This window comes from Nyctibius grandis, chromosome 1 (assembly GCF_013368605.1).
Source record: "Nyctibius grandis isolate bNycGra1 chromosome 1, bNycGra1.pri, whole genome shotgun sequence".
In the NCBI taxonomy this organism is placed as follows: Eukaryota; Metazoa; Chordata; class Aves; order Nyctibiiformes; family Nyctibiidae; genus Nyctibius; species Nyctibius grandis.
In genome coordinates this window covers 39,378,011-39,391,203 of record NC_090658.1, presented here as the reverse complement: position 1 = coordinate 39,391,203, position 13,193 = coordinate 39,378,011, and the positions used below count along the sequence as shown (strand labels likewise).

Sequence of the window (13,193 nt, the reverse complement as noted above, 5' to 3'; positions counted from 1 at the left end):
ATGGATTCAGGAAGAAGCAGCTGCAGAAATGCTATAAACTGGAGTGGATGCTGAAGACTTTCTCCGAAGTAACGGGCTTACTTTCTACTTCTCTGTATCAGTTTTTAGCTAATGCTTTATCTCTGATGTCAGTGCAGTTATATATCCATTTTCCATAGGTAGAACTCCACTGACAAGCAAACATGTTTGGGGATTCCCTTTGCCCACAGCTATCTGCAATTTCCCCTGTAATTAAAAATAAGAACTTCAGTTCCAAATTACCTTCTTGTCTGTTACAACCCTGGGTTATCATTTGTACAATTAATTATAGTCAGACCTAACATTAAAACTAGGAATTGAAAAAAGCCCTATAAAAACAGAACACAGAGTCCATATTTCAATCATTAAAAAACAAAAGGAATCAAGGCTTTCCTTGATTTTGGATAGTCCGTAAATGTCTTGAGGTAGTACCTGAAAGAAAATAAGCAAGAGAGTGAACCTGCATACATAAAAGGAAACTGCACACTTTCAATACAGCTCAGCTGAGGAACCTTAAAACTCCTCCAAACTGCCTTGCTTTGTAACCTCTGTGTGCTACTCTGCAAAAGAGCGTTCCGAAACTATTTATACCAGATATTTAATTAAGTGAAAACTGATAATACTGTTAAGGTTCTAACAGATCTAAATAGAAACTTTAGGAGTTCAGAGCAGGGGACCATAACTACTCCAAAGGACTGCAGAGGTTGCAAGGGAACCCTTAGGAAAGGTTCACATTTACAAGGCTCAGTCAAAAGAGGCTTTAACATGGCAGAAGCAGTGATATAACTCATGTCAGATTAAATGACTGTAATCAGGCCCACTTGACTCAACAGGGGCTCCAGCCAACTGCCTTACCTTCATCCAGTCGCGAAAAAGCCGATACACTTCTTGTACATAGTATTACATTTCAATTTTATCTTGAATCCTGGCCCTGCTCCTCTTCCCCTCCCTGGCGTTTTGCAAACTGCACGCCAAGAACAAGCAGCAGCATACAGCAAGAAACAGTTTGATACCTGTGATGGTGATAAGCACGAGGCCCGATGCAGCAAAGAGTAAAAAAGGCAAAGGCGAAGGCTGGTAGGGACCAGGTTGCTATGGCAAAACCAAACCATTCCACAATTTCTCCAAAGTAGTTGGCTCCAGAAACGTAGGTGAACAGTCCCCCTGCATCAACAGACAAAATATGTAATTTTTACAGTCATCTCGTGCACACGGAAAATTCTTTCCCATAAAGTCAGCAGCAGAATACGCTACCTTTCTTATTCAGAGCCCATAACAGCAACCTAAGCCCGCTGCCCTGAAGTCGGTGGAGCCATGCCAAAGGATGGTCTCGTACAAGACTCTTGTACAAGAATCAAAGGTGATTCTAACCCAGAAGCTTCCAGCACTTTCATGATCATTTATTTTCATTTGGAAAAGGCCTTAAGAAAGCCCATTATTAGATTTCAATTAAAATTAACATTAGTCAATTCTCTTCAGGCCCTAAAAAATATTTTGCAACTCCACTGCCTTTGAGGAATGCCAAATCTGGATCTCAGTTTTGCATCCTAGCTAATCACAACATCTACAAGAGACGGATAAGTATCAGAGGTGAGAAACCATTGAGGGAGAGATATTACCATCCGTAACAAGCCAGAGGAAGGAGTCAGCTCCAAAACCAGGAAAATCCTGGCTCCCCATCCATATTGCTCTACAGAGCTAGACATTTCCTGGTTCACCACTCTGGCTCATGGCCGCTCTTCCTCACCCAGCCCCACCTTGAAGGACATGGAAAGGAAATTCTGCACCTTGCATCCTTGGTGTTATTTTTTCTCCTGAAGTTTACACTTTGACTCTCCCTTTTGCCATGTAAGAAGTCCGCTACTTCTTCCTGGGCATGGAGAAGAATATTTCCTTCTTTGCAGCTGCCTTTTACAAGGCTAAAATCCTCTTCCTATGTCCCACTTCAATCTTCTCTAAGTTACCCAGCCCATTTCCTAAAAACTGTCCTCACAGCTCATGTTTTCCAGATACTCTTGTTGCTCCTCGCGGACTGTCTGCAGCCAGCTCACGCTAGTCCCTGCAGCTCAGAGGGGCACCTGAACCAAATACCTGTGCAATCCTGGCATATCCGCTATTATTGTCACTTTGCTGTGAGTTCAGCCAGAAAACGTCATCTATCCCACTGCCCTACTTTCTCCAAGGAGGTGGGGGATAAGAATATACCTTGAGGAATCTTGTAAGTGACTTCCCCGGGTTTCCTCAGCTGGCGCAGCAGGAGATCACTGTGAATGTTGATTCCCATTCCCAGCAGAAATAAGAGGAGGCCTAAGAAACAAGAAATGGATTAGAAAGACAGCTCTGCCTAGTTATCCTTACTCAAGCACATACGTGAGGTTCATCTTTGGGGCAGGCAGATAGGAGACCTAACATGAGGGTGGATTCTTTTTCAAGTCAAAAGATGCGCTGCTACTGAGAAGGCTACTGAACAGGAGAAGCATAGGCGACTGATGACAAATAACGCTGTATCTCTGTGTCAGTTGTGGGATCACAGTCTTCTGGGATCACCTGCACTGGATAGCTTCAGTGTGGAGAGCAACTCTGGACAGAACGATGACCATCCTGAGCACACTGTTTTGTTGGTGAGACCAGAGCACTTTCAGCTGGTGTGAGAAAAAACTGAACTTCCCAGCTGGCCATAGTCACCATTTATTGAACATCAAGGTGAGGGACAAAGTACCCAACTGACACTGCTGGCCGATGGCAGCCAGCCACGGCTATGGACCTTACTGCAGAGCAACCACTGAGCTCTAGGCAAGTACCATTACTCTCATTTTACAGCTGGGGAAAGAGGAGCACAGAGAACACAGACTTATCCAGGACATCACTGGAGCCAGGAAGGGAACCTACATCTCAGTGCAGCTCAGTCCTCTGCCAGTGAGGCTGCTCGGACAGAGCTATGGGCATGCTCTTGGAGCAGTTACTCGCTGAAGGATGCTGATAGATTTGACATTCATTGACCATACTCCATTTAGCTGAAAAACTAGAGGCATTTGATTGAGAAACCCTGCAGGTGACATGCCCTACATTTCATGCCACGTTAGACACTGAGAAAACCACCTCTGATAATGATTGGGAAGAAAGGAAAGAAATAGAGGTGGTGTGTGCTACAAAGTACAGAAAAAAGGCTAAGTGCTGCTAAAACCTCAACACTTCCAGTTTAGCAACAGAAAGTTGATAAGAGTCTGTAGAGGAAGAATATACTGCTTGGTTTTTATTTAATATTTCAAGTACTGCTAATGTTGATTTCCTTTTTTTTTCATTAAATATATATTTAATTTATCATGCAAATTATGTGATGTGGTGTTTTCTTTGTTGGGTGTGAGAGCTCTTACTAAAAAATGTCCAGGATTTTTAATATGTGATGCTGTCTGGAAAGACTGAACTTGCATCCACAGTCTGAAATAGGGTACAGAAAATACCTTGGTTATTTTGTGCTTGTCATATCCAAAACATTTCCTCAGACCTTCATGTTAATCTTCATTTCTACATGTGCATTTAAAAAACATCCTCTGTGCAGCACCAAATGTGTAATGCCATCTAGCTGCTCTTGCTCAGTTATTCTCTCAGGGATTTTACAGGGTGAAATTCAGCTAGGCTATTAAGTTACGGAATATAAAGGAACCACATTAACATACAACCAGACTGTGCGTGATCTCTAATCTTCCCATGTGCCTTACATGAGAAAAAAGAGCCCTTTGTCTCTAAAGCCTCATTTATGCTGGGGTTTTGCCTTTCTTTTCTCTCTCAGTTGTAATAGCTGCATCAAGTGCAAAGCTGCCTGGCAGGGCAGAGAAAGCCACAGTTGGCGCTTGCACACGGCCGCTGCTGGGTGGACACTTCTGGCTGAGCAAGGGCACATCCCCGTTCAGCTGAGCCCTGAGATTGCATCTCCACAGCCGGTAGCAGCGGGAGGCTCTGGAGGGGTGTCAGTAAAACAAGGCTGGTGATTTGAGACTAACAAATAACATCGTACGCCTTCAAAGGTGGCTGCTTAGCAAAAAAAAAGTCACTGCACGTTTACTTGTTTTATCTGTGCCAGCAGGCAGGTTTTATGCTGACTTCCATCACAACTGATTTGACTCACATGTTCAGTGAAGATTAGGGCATAATTCAAAATGCTTACAAATTGCTTGGGGATTAGATCTTGGGAATCCTGCAGCTGTAATTACCTGATGTAAATCTGATGTCGGTGCACCAATTGTTTGGATATTCAGCGCAGTAAATCAGATAGTACCCCTGGAGGAAGCCATTATAGATACAGAATAATGTGCCAAAGAAAAGCAATTGCAGTGGGAAAGGTCTGCCTCTAGTGAAGAAGGGGTAAATAAATGTCCTAAGGTAGATAAGAAAAAAAAGTCAGCACATTACTCATGGTAACATTGTATTTGCAATTTCTCTGCTGTAGCAAAAAAAAAACCTGTAACAAAACACAAAATATAAAAAAGGTCAATAAAGATTAAAAAAATGGAAAACAACTGTAACAAAATAAGATAAGCAACTAATGGGAAGAAGAAATACTGCAGATACCCACATTTTTCTGGTCCTTCAGGACTGAACTCAAGGTGGGAAGCTAGAAAACTCATCCAGAGTCACTGCCGCCTTGGGAATGTCTCTCTGCCTGCCTTCTCCCTTGTTGGTAAATTGAGGAACTCGTGCCCACAAACAGCATTTTCATTTTAAGACCTTGGCTGTCCTTTGCTGTAATGCTGCAGAGGGCCAAGCAAAGGATGCTGTGGAAGCACACGGGCATGCTGACGTGCAAACCAAAGTATTGCGGGGCAGTACCAATTGCAATATTGATTCCCCAAATGAGCATTGCTGTGCCACAAGCACTGTGGAGGAGCTTTGTTGTGGAGAAGATGTTTCTGATCCCACTGCGAGGACCGATCCCTGAGGGCTTTAGCCCATGGTGGCAGATGGAGTTGAAGGCAGTGTCAAGACCCTTCTGGTTCTCTCATCCTCTGTAGTATATAGCCTGAGGTGTAATCCCCTTTCCCAGCCTCTCCCGCTCCACTCAGAGACCTGTGTGCTCATCTCCAACACACAGCAGCTCTGTCCTGCTCTGCTCAGACACCAATGCAGAGGCAGAGCAATGTTGTTGGCTGCTTGGGTAAGCTGCTTTGCCTCCAGTCCCTCCCTCTCCTCCATGCTTTCAAACTTTTCTTTAGAACAAGCAGAGGTAAAACCCTAAGTTTAATACACTAAACACCAAGATTTCCATGCAGCTCCAGCACCTAGGGCTTCCTTAGACAAAAGCTGTGCTAACACTAGCATTAACATGTGTAGGAGTAAATAATTTGTGTTTGTATAGTTTTAATTTTCATATATCTTTGGATCAGGTGGGTGTATCCCTCTTGACTCTTTGGACAATCCACATCATCCTTAGGAGATTGAAATGGAGAAGTTGTTATATTCATATTTGGCAGGTGTGTTCTTTCCTGGCCAATCAAGTTCTGTATGGAGTAAAATCTACACTCTTAATTTCTTTCTTTTTCCCTCTTGAGCTTTGGATGGTGCTAGTCATACCAATATTAAGCATTGTTGATAAGTAATCCACATCCTTGGCTGCCAATATCAACTTAAGCAAGCTGAGGCATAAAATGTCATAACATTATAAATCTAGATTAAATCATACTGAGCATGTCTGAAAGTGAGTAAGCAGAGTACAAGCAACAACATGTTAATGTATTCACTGCTTTCCAAAGCAAAGTAAGACAGATTTCCAGCAATTAAGACAGTTGTAATGCAGAAATGTTAAATATTTCTAAGTATAGTGAAACCTAAGAGGTATGGAACATATTTTTCAGACAGTGGTATCACATTTGTCATATTTATTACAGTATGGAAAGGAATGCTCTTTGGAGTAATGTTACCAATAATTATTGGGTTTGCCCTTCGGGAATGGGATGCTGGAGCTACAAGTAGGCAAGGCCAGCTTTAGCAATCTGACCTGCCTGTTGAAGTAATATTGACAAATCGGACCTGAACAGTGATGAGAAGTGGGAAACTTGCAAATGGAAACTCAGAGAAACCAAATTGTATATGAGAGAATGATATCAAACCACACAAAGTGAGTTTAGGAGGGGAATTTTTACAGCAGATTGGAGTCGGACTTGCACTGCTTTATCCTTTGTCAAAATGAGTTATATTTGAGAGTCTCTCAATCTTTACAGCTGATGCAAACAGAAATTTCTAGCATGAGCTGGCATTTCTCAGCTCCCAGCACAGTTGATTGTTGCCATGGTGCTTCCCGATGCTGCTGTTGCAGGATAAACGTTATAGGCCCTTGAAAGGTGACAAGGGCAAAAATCAGCCATAGACCTGCCTACCATGGATGTGGTGGATGCAGGACAGAAAGAACCTGCGTGCAAAGTATAAGTACAATCGCAGGGGAGCCAGGAGGCATCAGCTTTTTTTTTGTTGAGGGAGTGAAATCCTGACATTGCTGAAATCCTCCCCCATAGTGGTTTTGAAAATCCAAGTCAGGTTTTCGTCCAAGAATCTTTGTTGCAGAGCAACTTTTCCAAGGAAATTTCCTTGGATCTGTATATCCCAAGGCCAAATTCAGTTCTCTGTATCTGAACAATGCCCTAAGTCTGTTTCAATACAGCACTTGTCGGCTTGTACTACATAGCTACTTGAGGGTGCACAAACAATTCCTGATGGGTTTTGAAAAAGCGACGGAGATAAAGCTGGGACATTTAATAGGTTTAAATATTCCATGGAAGAGTCAGCATCTCTGCTGGAATTATTTTGCAGTACAAAAATCAAAGGGTGACTGAAGGCATTGAATAAGACTCTCATTTTAGAATGACAATGACTCTCATTTTAGAATAAGAGAACAAAAACTGGACTTTTGGATTTAGACTAATAACAAATTTGACCTTTTTCTTTCAGTGCAGTATTGATGACTAATCCTTTATTCCTTTATTATCTTTACTGGCCAAAGGCACTGCATCTGACTAAACCATTGCCAATAGCTTCTTTTTAAATGAGTGAATAATACATTATTCATCTTCTTCTCCATCATTTATTTTCCAAAAGAACAGGTTTTGAAGAGAAAATCATTTCACATTGCATCAAATTCCATCTTAAAGGTATTAGTTCAGCTCCTTGAAAACTCCAGAGATCCTCACCCAAACAGAGGGAAACTATAGGTTTGTTCTTCTTTCCACAGAAGGTGGAAATCTTTTCACAAATGTTACCATAATCCACTAAGAGTGGTCTCTCAGTCCTCCTCCAACAGCTTGTTAATTGGAGATGTTTATGCTGTTGCTGTGTCTTCTCCTCTCCAGGGCCCAGATGCAGTAGGTCAGGCAGTAGCAGCTCACGTTTTCCAGTCTGGAAACTTGGGGTGTTTCCAGTGCTCATGAGGTGTTTTACACCTGGGGCAACTGGGTCAAGGGCTCAGGGCTGGCGGCTAAGAATGGGGGCACCTTGCTCCCTCCCACCCTCTGGGTCACCAGCCTACTGCTGTATCTGCCCACCTAGCCCTCTGCCACCAGGCCCTCTCCCAGGTCTAATGGAGATGAACTGGGGTTTAGGAACTGGAGATACTGCAAAGGCTGGCAGGGTTGGTGTAGTGCCTTTCCCTTTGAAGGAGGGTGCTGGCCATAACCCAGCTTGTCCTACCCATGGCTGGGGAACTGTCTGAATGCCCTGGCCCATCCCCTGTGACTCTGGCCAGCCTCCAGAAGAGAGTTATGGACTTCTGACCAGGGTTGCTCTGAGCCCCTGCAGGGATTTTTCAGTTCCCCTTGGAGGATGGAGGCAGGGCCTGCCCTGCATCCCTGGTGAGGATGAACCAACATGCGGAATGGTGTCTGAGAACCGTTTCCACACACTCCAGGCTCCACACGCTCCAGTTTCTCACCTGTCCTACCCAGACATACGAAAGGTGAGGAAGGCTTGGTGGTCCAAGCGAGGCCAGGCCCCTGCGAGGGCAATGCTTTCAGGGACCTCGCAGCTCACGTGTACGCTGAGCTGACTCCATGGCTGGCTGGGGATGTGCATTGGAAAACGCTCCACTGAGAGGTGGGTATGTGCGCAATGATTGCAGGGGTCACACAGGTGGGCGAGCTGTGCCCCTCTTGCAGGGGAGGGACACCCTGCTACATCGAGAGCACACGTCACAGTCCCTTTTCTCACTCCCTGAAAACTCCTTGCTGAGGAGCTGTCTGCAATTCTCACTGCTTTACTTCTCAACCAAAAGTCTCTCTAAGTTAGAGGACACCTCTCTAGACTCTTTGCTGCAGCTCCCTTCTTAGGGGGGTGCTTTCAATTTTCTTAGTTTGTACAAATATCTGTACCCCAGGTGCTAAGCAAAACTATGTGACTTGTGTTACACTAACTACAGACCAGTCAGACTTGAAAGGACTTCCCTGCTATGAAATAGTGGAGTTCCCTTCAATCTGTCTTGTGCACAGGTTGAAAAGATTGATGTCCAAACCTGGGGGAGATTACACTGACCTTAAACCAGTTTTATTTGCACTGACAATTAACAGCATAGGAGTCTTGGCCATAGATTGTCATTGGAGTCACATTGCTGGGGAGCTGCTGGCACTCTTGGCATATCTGACCACTTGGATGAAGGCTCAAGATCATAGAATCATAGAATGGTTTGGGTTGGAAGGGACCTTAAAGATCATACAGTTCCAACCCCCCTGCCATGGGCAGGGACACCTTTCCACTAGACCAGGTTGCTCAGAGCCCCATCCAACATGGCCTTGAACACTGCCTGGGAGGGGGCATCCATAACTTCTCTGGGCAACCTGTTCCAGTGTCTCACCGTCCTCACAGTCAAGAATTTCTTCCTAAGATCTAATCTAAATCTACCCTCTTTCAATTTAAAACGTTCCCCTCGTCCTATCACTACTTGCCCTTGTAAAAAGTCCCTCTCCAGCTTTCCTGTAAGCCCCCTTCAGGTACTGGAAGGCTGCTATAAAGTCTCCCTGGAGCCTTCTCTTCTCCAGGCTGAACAGCCCCAACTCTCTCAGCCTCTCTTCACATGAGAGGTGCTCCAGCCCTCTGATCATCTTTGGGGCCCTCCTCTGGACTCACTCCAACAGCTCAATGTCCTTCTTATGTTGGGGCCCCCAGAGCTGGACGCGGTATTCCAGGTGGGGTCTCACACGAGTGGAGTAGAAGGGCAGAATCATCTCCCTGGACCTGCTAGCCACACTGTTTTTCATGCAGCCCAGGATACGATTGGTCTTCTGGGCTGCAAGCACACATTGCCGGCTCATATTGAGCTTCTTGTCAACCATCACCCCCAAGATGTTCACAAACATGATGGACTTCTGCCTGGGGTATCTGTGATGCCCTGCACAAAGCCTCTAATTATTCTGGAGACTTATGGATGTCAAATGACATATCCCAAAGACATCTGCTGAAGAGTCTGTGCTAAAATCTGCACATACTTTCTCTTTTTGAGCCCAATCCTGTAGGTTATTTGTGGATTGCACTCTGAGGTAATTTTTAACTTCTACTATTTTTGAGTTGTGTTGCACTGATTCTCATTGAATACTTATAGGAGAAGACTGTCAAGTCTGTTCTCCATGTACAGTCAACACCAGGGCACAATCTGGCACCTAACTTTCCTGTGCCCAATTCAAAATTTTTCAGTTATCCCAGATTGGGTTTAAACAAATGTAACAGTTAAATGTCAGTTCCACACAGCAGGCAATCTTGCTATCAGTTCAAAGGGAAAGTAAAACAAAATATCCCAAAATACTTTCAAAAGTGAAATGAAGCATTTTAACCCTCCCTCATCATGATGTCTACAGATGCCCCAGCATCACAAACTGAGGTAGAGCCTCCTCACCCCTCACATTCTTCTTCTTAAACATCCTACCCTGAGATGTTTTGCCCTTCCCCACTTACTCTAAGGGACTCTGCAGTAGCCTGAAAAGGTCAACAAGCCAGGAATATTTAAACAAAGAGAACAAGTAGGTTATCAGCAGCCACTTGCACTGCGCAGGGTGAACCGAGTCCCTCTTGCTAAGAAGGTGTGCACAGTGAGACATGCTCTGGCACAGCCTCAGGAACAAAATCTGAGCTACAACCCCAGTCACACACACACCAGCAACGCCGGACTGGCTGTTAAGCCCCTGGCAATAACCACTGCAGGCACAGGACAGACAGCAGGTCTCCTGACTGCACTATTGTTATTATATCTCATCTCCTGATGTAAGGAAGGCTGTAAGTTCAGGAGCTAAGCTTTTTCTCTGGAGCTGATGTCTAGCTGCAACTGCCTGCAGAGCCCATGGGCACAGAGGGTGACAGTGGCCGTGCTGCCACCAGATGACTGCCAGCTGCAGGGCACGTCTTCCTTGCTGGGCAGGGGCCGGGTCAGTGCCTGATTCCTGTGTCACTGGGACTGTGTGAAGCCATCAGATAACTGTAATCACTTGCTGGTCCACAGCCCAGTTTGTAAACTCATTTTAAATCACTGTCCAGTGATTGTGATGGGAGCAAGAGAACTCCCTTTTTGTTTTAATCATGCAGATTTACAGATCTAGTTATGACCAAAGTTGGAATTAGCTCTCCTTTCCAAGCCACATGCAAAACATCCTACTTCCATGGTCCTCCAAAGATCTTTGGACAAACTTTTGATGACTATAATTTAAGGCACAAGAAATATATACATATTACTGAAAAGCGTACAATTTAGCTGTATAAAAAAAATAGTAAACCTGTCATGTCAGGTTCATTTCTGAGTACTCTGTCTAAAAAAAAATTGCTCAATCTACAACCCTTGGGCTGTTTGTGGCCCACATATGAAATTCATCCAACCTGAAGTCTGTTCACAGGGACACTCTTTCTTTGTGGTCTCTTAGTAGCAGGTTCAGGGTTGGATGAAGACTTCTGGCAGGAGCAGACTCATCTTTCCTGTGCAAGAGACACAGGCACACATCTGATCAAGGGATGGGAGAAGGACTGAGGAAACCCTGAGACAGATGGCACCATGCTCAGGTTTGAGGAGTTCTTGAGAAGAAGGGCAATGAAGAGCAGAAAGTCTGGGCAGCATTAATTTAAGGCAAAGACAGCAGAAATGCAGAAGGATTCAGTGGCAAAATAAGAAGAGGCATAGAAGAGATTTCCATACTGAACCATTGAGTCTGCTGAATTTGGACTGGAGATTAATAAGAAAGATCTATTAGAGATAAAAGATAACATACAATATTAGAAAATAAATTATTTGTGAAAGCTGAATAGCTGTGACCAAGAGTTTTCATGATACTGAAAGGAAGTAAGTTTGAATACAATGAAAAGAAGTGTCTCTTAAATGTGATACAGAAACAACATTGAAGTAAAGAGTTCAGGAGGGCTGGGAGAAGAAGGGCGATAACCACAGGTTACAGACACAGGCAGGTCCTTTAATAAAGAGAAGAAAAAGTCTAAATGTTTGGAATACATATTCATTTTTATCTTTCAAGGGATAAACCGTATTCCATTTAAGAGAGGCAGAAGGTAGCAGCTGCTCTGGGCAACCGACCACCATTTACTGCACTTTCTTTTGAATGATCTGATATTGCCTTCTGCCAAGACAGAGTACTGACTGTGAAGGATCTCTGCTCTAATCCAGTATGATAACTTCAGGGTTTCATATTGTCTCGCAACTCATCTAACAACATTACACATGAATTGAACAAGTTAAAAATTATAAACTCCCTAGAATAGATAAGCAACTGCTTAACACCAGCATTTACGAGCGAAGCTCCAGACTGATACTTGCTATCCCAGGAGGGCTGACACCATGGATGGCAGCACTTGCACAAGCCAACTCCAACTGACTGTCAAAGGAAATCAGCAACTGTGTTTGCCTTGTGGCCACACAGTTAAATACAGACTTCAGGTTGAATAACTGGTGCCGGGTCAGAAAGGCTCAGTTGCTTACAGCTGCATTTGAATAAAGTGGGATTATAAGAAAAAAATATACAAATATTTGTAAAAGCATGTGTATCTGATGTGAATGGCTAAAAATAAAATGCTGCTTCTATATTACTGTTAATCATTGCTGAAAAAAAACATGATGCATTTGACCTCAGATAAATTTAAGGAATGAGCTACGTAACGCTCAGTCCCAACACTATAAACACCTAAAGTCAGTCATTCTGAACATCTAGCACTAGTCAGTAGTGCATCAGTGATTGTTACAAATTGCAGGTGTGCTACACAGTTAGCAAAGTAAGATGGACAGATACAGTTCAGGGATGAAACTGAGTCCTCTTCCCATTGCATACAGGAATTACTAGATGTGCTATACTTAATAAAATACAAGTGGTTGAAAAAAGGAAGGAAAAGTAAAAGAACAAGACCTAAGAATGGATATTTGGTTTTAATCAGTAAAGAAGAACTGTGTATGCTTGACTCCACGGCAAAAATTTTTGCTCTTCTAAATTTACTCCAACAGCAGGCAGGTTTCAAAAGTGTTTTGCAAGTTTGTTTATAAATTACTTCCTTAGTCCTCTTTTTCTTCCATTATTTCTGAAACTGTCACTGGAAAAATCTGGTATCTCCCAGTGGTTACCAGCATCCAGTTAGAACCAACAAAGGAGAATTCTTCTCTGTTGCTGGCAAAAAAAGGCACTGAATCGTGCAAAGCATTGATATTTTCTACTGGCTTTAGCAGGTATAGGAACAAAACTCTATTCTTCAATTATTATGCATTTTCTAAAGGGAAATCAAGAACAGAACTGTTGGGTTTGGTGCATTAACAAGCTGCATCAGCAAGTCGCAACCCATCAGCAAGTTACACTCAGTATACATTTGTATTAGTATATTTGTTTCTCAGATGTTTCCATTTTGGTGTGCAAATACCAAACGGGTTTTTAATACCCTTAATTATGAAATATTATTTTATTTATATTTGCTATTAGCTAACCACTTATTTCTTCCTTTTTTGTTTGTAATGGGAAAAGGAGTTCTGAATGAGAGCTGAACTAAACCTTGGTAAAAGTTGGCTGAATGCCCGTAACCAAAGGCAACTGAAGCAAGAGCCTAGAACCAGCATCTTTCTCGCCATCACCTGCCAAACTGGGCAAATTCATTGGAAAGATAGGGATTTGTTTTTAAAACATTTTGCTCTTTCATAGCCAAAGAAGGTAAAGTGAAGCTAATAGAGCAAAGGA

The 13,193-nt window shown here is 43.3% G+C and overlaps 1 protein-coding gene across 1 annotated transcript in view; it reads right to left on the bottom strand.

Annotated features, from left to right (window-relative positions):
• Positions 1–383: 383 nt before the first annotated feature.
• The window catches only part of SRD5A2 (steroid 5 alpha-reductase 2), a 28,473-nt gene continuing 15,663 nt past the window's right edge, over positions 384–13,193 (bottom strand). Inside the window, exons 2-5 of the mRNA XM_068412924.1 lie at positions 4,230–4,393; positions 2,224–2,325; positions 1,032–1,182; positions 384–450 (exon numbers count right to left, since the gene is read on the bottom strand). Of these exons, the coding sequence (XP_068269025.1) occupies positions 384–450; positions 1,032–1,182; positions 2,224–2,325; positions 4,230–4,393 (484 nt within the window). The remainder of the gene's footprint in view (positions 451–1,031; positions 1,183–2,223; positions 2,326–4,229; positions 4,394–13,193) is intronic.